General features: G+C 42.7%; 1 protein-coding gene across 1 annotated transcript; it reads left to right on the top strand.

The window, feature by feature from the left end:
* The first annotated feature begins 597 nt into the window (after positions 1-597).
* Arrdc4 (arrestin domain containing 4) lies at positions 598-10,921 on the top strand. Its single transcript, XM_027408133.2, has 8 exons — positions 598-895; positions 4,650-4,716; positions 4,950-5,097; positions 7,230-7,332; positions 8,059-8,315; positions 9,013-9,175; positions 10,346-10,500; positions 10,865-10,921. The coding sequence occupies exons 1-8, from the start codon at positions 598-600 to the stop codon at positions 10,919-10,921; spliced, it is 1,248 nt and encodes a 415-aa protein (XP_027263934.1).
* Positions 10,922-14,185: the final 3,264 nt, after the last annotated feature.

Consider the following 14,185-nt stretch of genomic DNA (forward strand, 5'->3'; position numbering starts at 1 on the left):
CAAGTTCACGTTCTAGTAGGAACTCAGAAACCTGTACTCCAGCCTCTCTCAGCTGGAAAGCCCGCCCCCAATGTAACCATAGCAACGACTGACAACGGAGCGCCTGTGAGCCCGGTTCCTCCCCCTCCCTGACAGATATTGTTTCCCATCCTCTGTCCACATGGGCGCACTGCTTGACTATTGGTCTGTGGCCCAGGACTGTGCCTTGCGCCCTCCAATAAACTGCCTGTGCACGTGCACTCTGGTGTCTCCCGATTGGTGGAGTGGCCCTGATCACGCACCACCGTCCTGCTCAGCCCGGAGAGGGGCCCACCAATAAAATGACTCAGTGGTCATGCACAACCAATCGGAAAGAAGCATGTCTCGCAGCTGGCCTATAGGCGCGCGCCGTGGGCGGACTGTGCCATCCCCTTTCCAGCCCCAGTGGGGTGTGTTAAAGAGACAGTGTCTAGGTGCGGGTGTTTTACCCGGCTGGGCTCTGTGGCCGTGGTGGCCCTGGGCTTGCGGCCGGCGCCCGTGACAGCAGAGTCGCGGAGCCGGCTACCCCAACCCAGGGCCGCTGCCGACCTCGCTGACAGAGCTGCATCGTCTGGCGGGATGGGGGGCGATGCGGGAGCAGATGGTCCCCGGGGCCGCATCAAGAGCCTGGGGCTAGTGTTCGAAGATGAGAGCAAGGGTTGCTACTCCAGCGGCGAGACAGTGGCTGGGCATGTGCTGCTGGAGGCTGCAGAGCCAGTGGCCCTGTGCGGGTTGCGTCTAGAGGCCCAGGGCCGTGCCACCTCTGCCTGGGGCTCGAGTACTGGCGCCCGGGTCTGCATTGGTGGCACCGCTCCAGCAGCTTCCTCGGAGGTGGAATACTTGAACCTGAGCTTGAACCTACTGGAGGCCCCAGCTGGTGAGCATGGAGATCTCCAAGGAGGGGGAGGGAGGGGGCACGCCTCTGGATAGTGGGTGGCACTGGGGGAAGCTTCTGGAAGGGCAATCATCTGTACTGTCTCAGGTGAAGGGCAGGAGGCCAAGTCTGTGCCCCTAACCTGGCTTCTAGGAAAAGTCAAGACCCTTCTTGGGTGGTGTGTCTTTGCACCTGGCTTCCTGGGATCTTCTAGTAACCTAGAAGGGAGTGAGTCATTTGCTGTGGGAACCAGCGATTCATTGACTGTCTGGGTTCTAGGGTCTTTCCTGACCTGGAGGCATGGACAGTGGAACCAGAGCCTGTGAGGTTCCATTATGTGGTGCCCAGAGTTTGATGGACCTCCACTCTTTCCTATCCCGGCCCTAAACACTCCTCTTCTGTTCATGATGATTTGCAAAAAAAAAAAAAAAAAAAAAAAAAAAAAAAAAAAAAACTCGATTTGGGAAGAGAGAAGTGGTAGTTGGGTAGTTCAAGGGACATGTTCCCTCTCTGGGGGAATCTGAATCTTACTAAGAGCTGCCCCTTCCTGTACCTCCTCTTCCTCTTGCCTCCCCCTTTCGGAAAAGCCTTTGGAGACAATGCCATCTGGGGATTTCTGAATTACACCATCCTGTTCACTCAGAGTGTTCCAGGAGTGCCCATGCATATGTATGTTGGGCTAATGCTAGGGACATAAACTGTTGCTGTTCATCATGAAAATGCTAGTAACAATGAGTCAGTCTTCTCTCAGTGGAAACTACTGTAAACCTTTACTTGTGCCTCATCAGCCTGTACCTATCAAATGCGAGCTTACTTCTTACTGTATCCTATCCTTCTGCGTAGAAATACAATATCCACAGTTAAATCCTCAAAAATATACCTAACAGGAGCTGCCTTTTGGATGAAGGGGTGTGGCCAGGGACAGCTCTTACCTGCATTCTTCCTCCTTGTGGATTCCAGGAGTCTTTTTCTCCCAGTGATAATAGCCAACAAGAATATTAAAGATGGCTGACGGGCGGGAAGGCCATGGAGGAGAGAAGTAAACAGGTTTCTGTCCAGGTTTCAGATTCTGAGCCCATAACTATTGAGGAAATGGAGACAAAATTAGAAGCATTGAACCTAGGATGAGAAATGAACATTGCTTTGGTAAAATTTGGGCTAGCAGTTAGGTTTTCGTTTTTTTGTTTTTTTGTTTTTTTGTTTTTTTCACGTGTAAGATATTGTAGGTTTGTTCTAAGGAAATGGAATTTCTAATTCTAGATGGGATGGTTCCAGTTCTCTTAGAATATAATAACAATGGTTATAGTTTACTTACAGTCACTGCCTCTTTTTGTTGGGGGAAGGGAACATCATCCCACCTACCTACCATTTGGAAGAACAGAGCAACTTCACATATAGACTCTCAAGGTCATTAACTCCAAAAACTAGGTATCATTCAATGGCCTGGGGAGATTTTTTTAAATGATGACTCCAAGGAAATATAATGTTTGGATCTATTTTTTTAAAATCTTCCCAGAGTGTTCTTTCAAATTATTATTCTTACTGAACCACTTACTGTTAGCATGACTGAACTGCTTCGTGTCTTTAAGAACGTATTGTTATAAAGACCCAGAGACCAAAGCAGAGGGTTGGCTTCAGTTCATCGGCACCCACTAGAGTGTGAATAAAGCAGCTCCCCTATGGCATTGAAGTCCTAGGAGGACAAGGTGGAAGGAATGAGCCATAAAACAGAAGCAGAAATGGTCCATATTGTCCATCTCATGAATGTTTTTAACTAAACAACAACACCAAAAAGAGAAGGAAACACATTTTTCAAGATATTGCTGTGTTTATCAGTTTCCTCAAGTTGATTTTCTCATGTGAAGTTCTGTAATTCCTGTGTTGACTTGTTTCCTGAGGGGCCCTTCATCTCTCTTACCACTTTGCAATATATGCTGGGCAGCTCTGTTCTCTACATGCCTGTCCTGCTTCCTCATGCTGTCCCCTTCACTTAAACCTAGCCACTCATCTGTAGTCTGGTCCTCAGACTTCAGGCCCATCGTTATTCATGTGAGAAGTTGCTGGATTTTAGCTCTCTGTTGTCTTGAGTACACATATCTGATCTACCTTTCCCCATCTGGTTTTCTGAGGACTAAAGAGATGGGTCCTTCTATCACCTGAGCCTAAGTCCAGTAAATGTTGGATTTATATGAAACCACATTTCTAAATATGTGCACATACTTACAAAACCTACCACGTGTACTGTGTACACATACCATGTGTAGCCTAGCAATCACAAATCAGACCCCATCTGAGCTCCATTCTCTTGAGACCCCCAGAGAAGATGAGACACAGTGTCCCTTGATTCCAGACCTATAGCTCTTCTGGTACCCTCCTGAGGCTTGTGTGGCCACTCCTGCACATTAGGAGCCTCTGGGACTCACACTGAATCACACTACTTAATCTGACCCTGTGTCCTGACTAGTCATTGTTCCCCTTGCCTCCAGGTCACCTACCTATGATGTCTTTCTATGAAAAGTGGACCCATGTTCCTTGTTTCTCCTTAATATAGTACATACTGAAAACTAGAGATAGATTTAGAAGACTCCTTGGGTCAGTAAGTATTCTTAGTTTCTAAAAGTGCAGGATTGAAATACTGAGTTGTTTAGTAATTAAGTAAACCAAAGAAACCCGCCTTAATAAAGGTTTTTGTCCTCATGGAGCAGAAATAGCAAGTCAGGTAACAAATCTAATTCCCCACCAAGTTGTCTGCCGTCTTTTCTCATCTTACTTCCTCTACCCACAATGTAGCCTCAAGTATGAGCTCGAAGGGAAAGTCTGTCATGGGCCATAGGGAGCTATTGACCAGACTGTAAGCCACGGGATCCACTTTGGATCCATATTAAACAGGCTGACTGTGGACATTCATCATAGGTTCTGGGGGTGCCTCTAGTCTTACACCATCCATCCCTGTAATTTGGCCTTTGCTCAGTAACAAGCCTGTGCATGAAGTTGAATGATGCTAACAATAACAGGGGAAGGGACCATGCTGTGCTTGGAAAATCCTGCTTTCACCACCCAGAAGCCCTGTCAATCTTGGTAGAGCTAAATGATAAAGAGCCGACTCTTGCTACTTTGGCTGTCTTCTGTGTTACTATTACTAATGCTGTTCCCAAGTTTTCTATCTCAGTCTAAAAAATACATAGTATGGTTATTGTAGTATAGCCAAAGAAATGTAGCTTGTCAGTTAGTTTTAGGTCCAGTTTAATGTTGGTGTCTCATGTTAGTATAACTAGAGTAACATCCGTGTGTGTGTATGTGTGTGTGTGTGTGTGTGTGTGGATGGATAGATAGATAGATAGATAGATAGATAGACAGACAGACAGACAGACAGACAGACAGACAGATAGATAGATAGATAGATAGATGTGTACTACATGCATGTTTATGCAAACATATTGTATACGTATATTGGAACTCTTGGCCCTAGGTATTAACACCTTATGGTAATTGCATAATTGATCATTTTGTGAATAGAAGGTGTGTGTGTGTGTTTCTTGTTAAAAGACAAGTTCAAATGTAGTCCTCTCAATGTGTTTAATGAACTTGTAAATTGTCCTGCCAGTAAAACCACATTAAAAAAGATTATATATATACATATATATATATATATATATATATATTATATATATATATATATATATACACACACACTTAGATTGTGAAAACTCTTGATTTAATGTTGACCTTCATTAAAATACAATATGGTCTCTTTCAGGTGAAGGCATCACTTTATTACAACCTGGAAAACACGAATTTCCTTTTCGCTTTCGACTTCCATCTGAGTGAGTGGAACACTAAGTGTTCTGTTTCCTCCCCTTGCCTTGTGTCCATCATTTTAGCACCACCCCGGTGTTCCCAACACTGAAGTGCATGTGCCAATCCTGTGTAACCCTCCCTGTACTTCCCTGCTGCCTCTTGTTTTTTTTCAACCTTAACCCTCATTTTCAAGCATGCTTTTCCTAACACTGTTTAGCTGAAAATAAGCTCATAAACCAATATCTTTGGTTTATTTCAGACCATTGGCGACATCATTTACTGGGAAGTATGGCAGTATTCAGTACTGTGTGAGGGCTGTTTTGGAACGACCCCAAGTACCAGATCAGAGTGTAAGGAGAGAGCTCCAGGTTGTCAGTCACGTGGATGTCAACACACCACCCTTATTGGTGAGTGCTTCCTTGCTCTGTCCCTCCTTCCTTTCAGTAGTGATGTCTGTATTTTGTCAGGATAGTGGTGATATGCACTGTCCCTGTCTGCTGGTTCAGAAAACACAATGTAACACATAGGCGTTCACTATTAAGATATGATTCTAGGTTGGGCAAATTACAAATTGTGTGTGTTAATACTATTGATTATGTCCCTGCTGTTCAGGGCTGCTTTTGCCAAAAAGTTACACAGGCTTGAAATGCATTAATAAGCCTTAATAACAATAATGCACAGCAGAGAGGAGTTACTTTGACCAGCACGGCCACATTCGCAGGACTGTGGTATTCTAAACTCTCCAATAATAGCAGGTTGAGGAACAGTAATTACGAAAGAGTATTAATCACACTCAGCCTATTATTGAAGCCCAGGCCATTATGCTATGTATCCTTCCATTTTGCATGTCATTTTCTAGCATTAAGTAAGTGTGTGCAGCTGCCACCACGAGCCTTTCACTTATCATTTCCTTATGACAGATTTGGCCACATGAAGGCATTGAACTTCTAATAATCATAGAAATACTGTAGGCTGGTAAGAAGGGGGATCGGGCTATAAGGAACAACAGAATAGGCAAGATGGGGACTAATGAGCTATGTTCTTTTATCTGCACCCATATTATCAAAATAGTATAAAATTATACCTTAGACTTTCATGAAAGCTGATAGGTCCAAATGGGTCTTCATTTAAATATGAATGAATGGTATTATATTTTTTTTACCTCATAGATAATACCGAGATAATTTAAACTTCCCATTTTGACACTGATGTGGCAAAGATGTGTTTCTAGTATTGGATTTTTTTTCTAGCTAATATTTTTAAAGACAAGGGAAAAGCCAGCACCTAAAAGTTTAAAGTTCTTATTTTCACAAGAAGTTGAATAAATACTCCCCCTGGAGACAATAGATGATAGGCATACATCATGCTTGTGTGGCTTAGCCAGAACCACACTGCCCTGGTGCTCAGGCCCACTTAAACAACTCCTTAAGTCCCATTTGGAAAAGTGATGGCATTAGTAACATATATTCTACATAGAATTTTAAAACTATTTCTAAAATTGCCATGGTTTTGTGGGAAATTACTTATTGAAATAGGTTTGTTTTTGTCAAAAACAGACCCTTGACCTTTTTTTACCATTAGGTTCTAAAGTAGATGTAAAAGATGACCAGCAACAGTATTTTACAGAAAGCTTTTGTTTTTACAGCTTGTAAACAGAGCACTTTAGCCTCAGCAGAGTGTTTTTCTTACTTTGAAGAATAGAACCCTATAGTGGGACATAGTGTGTCTCATCACATTTGGAGATCTGCTAACACAGGGTATGTGGACGCACCCTTAACCTAGTCCAGGAACACCTGAAAGTTCTGTCTGATACATGGTGTATGCCAAGCAGTGTCATGTTCTGATTGTTAATTTCTGTATTGTTCCTTCTTTCTCCTGAGCTTTACATTGTCTTAAAACATAATTCTGTCACACAAGTAAGATGGCTTAGTGGGTAAGAGTGTTGCTGTGAAAGCAAGGAAACCTGAGTTACGATTCCCAGCACCCAGACAGAAACTGGGAGTGGCCTCACATGACTATAAGCCCCGAATTTGGGGATAGAGGTGGGTGAATCCCAGGGGTTCACTGGCAGGCTAGCCAGCCTAGATTAAAAGGCAAGCTTCGGATTCCCTGAGAGATGATGTCTTAAACAAAGAAGTAAGTGGAGAGTGATAGACAGAGGCTCTGGACATTTTCTCTTGCCTTCTCCATATCCTGGTGTGGAGGTGCACACACACACACACCCACGCTCCTGCATATGCTCCGCCATACTTACCACACACACAATGATAGTTCTGTAACATTTAAAGTATGAATGTGACCCTTGATTGCTTTCCTAAAGGATGTTGTGTCATTTCCTAGAAACACAATAACTTCGGGATAAAATAGAATGATGTCACACTAGTTTGAGTCTAAGAATTCACCCTACTTTTCCTGAGAGGGTTTCAGTACTTGGTGTCACAAGAGAATAAGAAAAATTGATGTTTCTTTATGATTATTCTCTAGAGGACTGTAAGTTCTCTTGAGCGGTTTAACTAAAGTCCTGTTTGCAACTTTCAAGACTCCTATGCTGAAAACGCAGGAAAAAATGGTTGGCTGCTGGCTTTTCACATCTGGTCCCGTGTCACTGAGTGTCAAAATCGAAAGAAAGGGCTACTGCAACGGTAAGTAGCATGCTTAAAGAAGTCCAAGAGGAAGACTCTCTGATTTTACTAGACGATTTCAGTGATGTAAAGCACTGAGTTTTATAACCTATAAAATACTTTGTATTTTGCGATATAATTAGCATTTATATATTTTAAGGGCATGCATAATAGGCTTTAATAAAACTCCCTTTTTTTCTAACTCCAATCTTGTTGCTTTAGTAACAAAATGAAACAGGAGAGTGGGGAAATGCTGGCACCTTACCTTAATGCTGCACAAGAAGATACAGAGCTCTTGCAGAATTAGGGGATAGACGTGTAATGTTTTGAACTAACTTGTCTGCCCCATCCTTGTTTGTGCCTTACCATTATGAATTCCTGAGATGCCAAGGCTCTGCTTGCTGTTGGGCAGGTTTTCATTCCATGGGCTCTACTGGGGTTATTAGTAAGCTTTATACTTAGCCTCCTATTGCATCATTTCTTTATATGCCTTATCTTAATTTATGCATATCGCTTATTTACTTATCTTGAGGCTTGTTACTGTTGTCCTTTTACAGTGGAAAAGTGAATAGTGCCATTGGTATGAAATGTTGCCTTCTGTAGTGAGTGACCATTCCTCTCCCTACCATTCCTCACAGGAGCTTCCGTTCAGGGCTTCAGCTGCGTTGGGCTGCTGGAGTGTTAACTGATGTCTTGAGAGTGTTCTGAAATGTCCCTGGATCCATCGTGTTTCCCTTCTCTTTTCAGGAGAAGCTATTCCCATCTATGCAGAAATAGAGAATTGTTCATCTCGCCTGGTTGTCCCTAAGGCGGCCATATACCAAACCCAGACATATTTGGCTAGTGGAAAGACGAAGACAGTCCGGCACATGGTTGCCAATGTTCGAGGAAACCACATTGGTTCTGGAAGTACAGACACATGGAACGGGAAAATGTTAAAAATCCCACCTGTTACTCCATCCATCCTGGATTGCTGCATTATCAGAGTGGACTATTCCTTAGCTGTAAGCAAAGCTTCTAGAATAATTAAAAATACATAAAACAGCTGGGTGTTGGTGGCGCACGCCTTTAATCCCAGCACTTGGGAGGCAGAGGCAGGCAGATCTCTGTGAGCTAGCGGCCAGCCTGGTCTCCAGAGTGAGTGCCAGGATAGGCTCCAAAGCTACACAGAGAAACCCTGTCTCGAAGAAACAACAACAACAACAAAAATACATAAAACAGAGCAGTAATCCACACATTACAAATATTATCTCTAATTATTGCTTTAACACTTGGGAAGATGTTAACGTTACTACCATTTGTGGGTATATGAAGATGGGCCTTCACTGTTACTAAAAATCTTCTCTACCTAGGGAAATTTAACGAAATAAACTTAAAGGAATTGAGGTGATGTGAGAAGTGTTTGTTACACTGAAGCATAGGTTCAATTTCCAGGATGGTTACAAGCTCTGTTACCTTTACAGTAAAACACGTGCCACAGTTTCCTGTCACAAGGTTGTCCTGTAGTTAGTGTTTATTCATCTTATTTGTTCGTCATTTTGTCTAGTCAGGACGGTTTACGTTTGTCATGCAATGGCTTGGTGGAAGACAAAGGCATTTGTTTCTATGTAAAGGAAGCTGAATCAGCTTAGTTCCCATGAGATTTACCCCAAATCTGTGCTGTTCTCTCCCTCACACATGGTTTTCTTTTGTACATATTAGGTATACATTCACATTCCTGGTGCTAAAAAACTGATGCTGGAGCTGCCTCTAGTTATTGGTACGATTCCATACAGTGGCTTTGGCAGAAGAAACAGCAGTGTCGCAAGCCAGTTCAGTATGGACATGAGCTGGTTGGCACTAGCCCTGCCGGAGCAGCCTGAAGGTAAAGCATTTATGTCTTTTACAGTGATGTTTTAGATACAGACTAGCTGTAAACAGAACATGACAGGAGCAAGTGTCACATGTCAGCTCTCCCCACCACATTAGGGTGTACATGTTCTTTTGGCAGTGACCAAATGCCTGGCAAGCAGACACCAAAAGGCAAAAGCCTTCATTTGACTTAGATTTTGAGGGTACAGCATAGATGGCAGTGAGAGAGTTTTAGCTGTGGTTGCACAGCATAGATGGCAGTGAGAGAGTTTTAGCTGTGGTTGCACAGCATAGATGGCAGTGAGAGAGTTTTAGCTGTGGTTGCACAGCATAGATGGCAGTGAGAGAGTTTTAGCTGTGGTTGCAGGAGTATGAGGCAGCTGGCCACAGTGCATCCACAATCTGGAAGCAGAGAGAGATGTGTGCTGGTTCTCAGTGTACCCCACCTCTCTTAACTGAGTCTGAGAAACCCTGGCCTATGGGACAAAACTGCTCACATCAAAGTGGTTCTTCCTTCTTCAGTCTAGTCTCTGGGAACTCCCTCATAGACATGGCCAGTGTTCTATCTCCTAGGTGATTCTAAGTCCAGTCCACTACTCTTGTTTTATACTACTAGAATTATATAACATCACTGGAAGAGGAACCTTGAATGTTTACTTTAGCCATGACACAAAGCCAGTGACAAACCCAGGAATAAAGTGTACATCTCCTGAGGCTAATTTATAATATTAAGGCAGTGAGAAATGTTCCAATAGACAAATAGACTGTTACAGATTTTCTATAGCCCTGGCCCAGGATGATGTGGTAGACTTTGGGGAGCCCCTTTTGGGGAGTGGAGGGGGGATGGCTAGGGGCAGGTGGGATGTTGGGGGGGAGGGGAGGGAGAGGGAGAAGGGATTGACATCTGAAGCAAGCTTGTTCCTAATTTGAACTAATAAAATAAAATAAAGTAAAAGAGATGTTTATTTGCCTTAGATTGTGCCATGTAAATCACAAAGAATGTCGTTGAAAATAAAATGTAATTGATTTTAAGTAACTGTGTATTAGGGGAACCAAAACTTTTCTCATGATGGCCACAGAATCTTCAGTTTGGCTCCTTCCCTTTTGTTAGAGTTCAGAAGACACAAATGAATTTTGGCAGTTTTGCACAGATTTCTGACCTCAAACTCCATTTCTATTTCAGCACCACCAAATTACGCAGATGTGGTATCCGAGGAAGAATTCTCCCGACACACTCCTCCATACCCACAGCCCCCTGACTGTGAGGGAGAAGCCTGCTACTCCATGTTTGCCTGCATACAAGAATTCCGGTTTCAGCCTCCACCTCTTTATTCAGAGGTAAGGAAAATTAGACTCATTATGCCATCTACAGACAATCACTTGCTCCCCTCCATTCATTAATGTGCCGTTGCTGACTCATAATTGGTTGCAAATACGCATAAACTTGTTCTTACAACTTGAAAAATTATCACAGCCACTTAGCACATTTTCTGCTATTTACCTTGTGATCTATGGCCTGCATATGCAGTATCGTGGGTTGCCTTGAAAATGTTTTATTTGGCCATAGAAGATGAGAACTCAGCAGCCAGTGGAGGACTTAATAACAGATGCTAAGCAACTTAAGCTTACAGCTATCAAGTAATTAGAAGCAGGTAGGAGGACCAAGGTGCTTCAGCCATTACCTGGCTCTTCTGTCTTGTAGGTTGATCCACATCCTGGTGATGCCGAAGAGGCCCAGCCTGTTTCCTTCATGCTTTGAAGAGATTCCAGAATTCACTGTGTTGCTACCAACTTAGACTATTGGTTCTTTCGTCTGCCTTATTGGAGGAGAAAATTACCTTAAGACCATTGATGCACTCCAAGTGTGAAGACAGAGATGAAAGAATAGAACTCTTTAGTGGGCCAGTGGGATGGTTACACAAGTTTATAGGGTGGGGTCAGTTGTCCCCTTTAAAAGTGGATGGAAATATGAGCTGAAAAACCGGAAGTCCTGGTGATGGGAGAGGAGGTGAAGGAATGAACGCCTGCAATGTCGGAGAGAGGAGTCCTAAGGAACTGGAATGATACTGGAGTGCACTCTGACCAGGGTTCACACAGTTATGAACTTATAGGCTTGGTAGGAAGACCTGATTTTGGGGAAACAAGACAGCTTTGATGTGACTGTGAATGAGGAAATGGTCTACTTTAATGGAATTGAGGTCCCCAGGTTTCAGGGTCTTCATGATTTCTTACCCTGTTACCACAGCAAGGTTCAAGGTCTTGAAAGTCTCCTTTCTGGAGCCCATGGTCGTGTGAGATCCTGATGGAAGTGACAGTGTTTCCACTCTTTCCTGAGGAGGTTGAGATGTATGTTGAAGGGGTTTCAGGAAGAGATTCCTGAAAAGCTTGCCACATCAAAAGGAAAGTGGCTCTCGAGTGAAGTGTGCTGAGAAAGGCTGTAATCCTACCACTTTCAGAACTTGTGCAGGATGTATGTTTTATGTTCCTCATCCCTTATTTACCTAGGGATTACTAGAAGGAGACGGGGTAGGCATGACATCTTTAAGATACCTGATACCTACACAAAACAGAGTGTTTTTCTTATCCTACCTCTGGTAGCTTTGTCAGGCCTGCTCTCAGAACTCCAGGCCTGACTGACCTTTGGGGTTTGTGCTGTGTGCAATTAGCAGGCTCCTTTCAACCTGTCACTTGATCTGAAACTAGGCCAAGGGAAAATTCCATGAGCTTAGCATTAAGTAGAAATAAAATTACACCTAAGATCTTAAAAGAACTCCCAACCCAAAAGAGGATAGGAAGGTGCCTGAACTCTTCCTGTGATGAGGCTTCAATGAATGGATGGCAGTTGCCACGTTGTTCATTCTTATTCCAGTCATTAGTAATTCCATTTAAACTGTGATTTTTTTATTGTTTTGGTGCAATATTTTGTTGTCATTGAGCCTCAGGAAAATTCAGACCTACAGGGCTGTATTGCTGCTGGCAGGGTCAGCCATGTCCTTCCCAGCCTCCTCCCTTCCTGTTCATGGTCCCACACTCAATTGTTTTGCCTCCAATCTGTCTGGCCCAGGAGCTGAGAACATTGCTGACACCGGGTGGGAGGGAGGTTCTCACAGTGGAGATCTGGACCAGCCAGAGTAAGGGTTTGGTCTAGAAACCCTGGTGCTTTCCAGGCAGAAAGTTGTGCTGTGTCAATCAGGATGATGGATTTTATCTCCAGTCACCAAGTTCACTTAAAGACATTCGTCTAAGGTTAAATTTTATACTCAAAATTCAGTGGGTCATTTGTTCAGGGATTTTTGTACCAATGTTATGTAAATGTCTACTTGTCCCCTCTGAACATCTCTCTCTTTTGTGGTTGTGTTAGTGTCAAACACATGTATTTCATTGTAAGCCACTGTCTAAAATGCCAAATGGTGTTGCCAGTAATTGTGTTGTGGGAATTCCCACAACCCTTATTTCTTACGTTGGTTGTTAGAGATTTCTTTTTTCTTTTTGTTGTGTGTCTGTGAAGAGTTCTGGGTGTTCAAATATTATCTAAACTGTTTTTTGATTTTGTATTTTTTTTGTTGTTGTTATTACTGTAGAAAAGATGATTAGCTGTCTTTTGGCTTCCAGGCTGTAGTTTACATGCTTTGTCAAGACATGGTCCATCTCCATGAAACCAAAACAAAGGGAAAGAAAGTGACAGTGTGGACAGAGAGAAATGGAACAGGTTGGCTCCCTGTAGAAAAGCTGTTGCAGTCAGTTTCCATAGAGAAATCATGAAGTCCCCTGCAAAAACTGAAGCAAAGCTAACAGTGGCATTCAAGAGAATAGCTCAGAGATGCAACTCTATATGGGTCTGTTTGACCCAAAGCTTATAGTCTGGATAACTTGAATGTAGAAAACTATGTCAGAGACCCTGCGAATGAAGATCAGACTTTAGCTGCTAATACTTGCCTGTTTAGTCCCCTCTTGCGCTCATTTAGTTTTGGAAAAATGAAAAGTGCCCTTAAGATTTTCTTTTTGATGCCTAAAGTTTGAGATTAAAAGTGTGTATCTTTTGGTGCACACAGATCTTTCCTTCCCTGGGCAGAATTTTACTTTCTGTGTTTTTGTTTTGCACAATAAGAAACTCAGTAGGCAAGGGTTATGTTTTTGATAAGTTCACTAGCTTTTTAAAATTTTTATTAAAAATGTAATAACTTAACCAAGGGGAAAATAAAAATTGTATTTTGTACTCTTGTTTGAACCCCATGGGTTCCTTTTTTTAATAAAATGGTTATACCTAAAGGTCTGGGTGGCTAGTTTTGTTACTCTGTTTACTTCCAAGAGTTAAATCTTAGAAAACCAATACCCACACAGAGAATCCTGTTCTCAAGGTCATTTGTTTATGCATGAGCTCAAAAGCACAGCCCAACCTGGAGGCTTCTGGGCCTGCTGCACACAGATTTCCAAAGGAACTCAGGTACTAGTAATCCAAGAAGAAAAGTCACAGACTAAGAAAGTGTAAACTACATGAGTCAAGGAAAGAGTATATCTTCCTTATTCCAAATGACAGCAGGTACAATTCTCAATGTTTGCTTGGCTCAAATCTCAGTGAGTTAGCAGGTCTGTGAACTGTCATGGACAACATTGACCTAGCAAACATCTCCTTTGATTTTAATACATGTGCGTATAATTATGATGTTACCAAGAATATGTAATGGCCCTTCATCTCAAGAAATCTGCTGAGGCCTCAGTCTGAAAATGTTAACTTTTGCCAAGCAGTAGTACGTAGCCTGGTTTGTTTGTATTCACTTGGTTTTAGCCTGTTAGATGGCCTTTCATCAGCATCTTTGCATCCACATACGTATTTCTCACAAATTAAAATATCCATCATGTATAATAAGGAAAAGCTTCCAAGATTACCACTAAGGTTTCTGTAGTTTATATTGGGGAAGTGGTGGCTTGTAAAGTTTAGAACTAGGCCAGATGCTACTGGCAAAGTAGGACGCAGCTCTCCAGTTACCAATTTGTTTACCAAAACCTAGAGAGGGCAACATTA

This window comes from Cricetulus griseus, chromosome 3 (assembly GCF_003668045.3).
Source record: "Cricetulus griseus strain 17A/GY chromosome 3, alternate assembly CriGri-PICRH-1.0, whole genome shotgun sequence".
NCBI classification, from domain to species: Eukaryota; Metazoa; Chordata; class Mammalia; order Rodentia; family Cricetidae; genus Cricetulus; species Cricetulus griseus.

What these genes read in the sequence shown, in the direction of transcription:
- Arrdc4 (XM_027408133.2), top strand. Translation starts at nt 598, where the DNA reads ATGGGGGGCGATGCGGGAGCAGATGGTCCCCGGGGCCGCATCAAGAGC. An exon ending in CGCTTTCGACTTCCATCTGA is followed by an intron (nt 4,717 to 4,949) that starts GTGAGTGGAACA and finishes GGTTTATTTCAG; the next exon opens with ACCATTGGCGACATCATTTA. An exon ending in CCTGCCGGAGCAGCCTGAAG is followed by an intron (nt 9,176 to 10,345) that starts GTAAAGCATTTA and finishes TTTCTATTTCAG; the next exon opens with CACCACCAAATTACGCAGAT.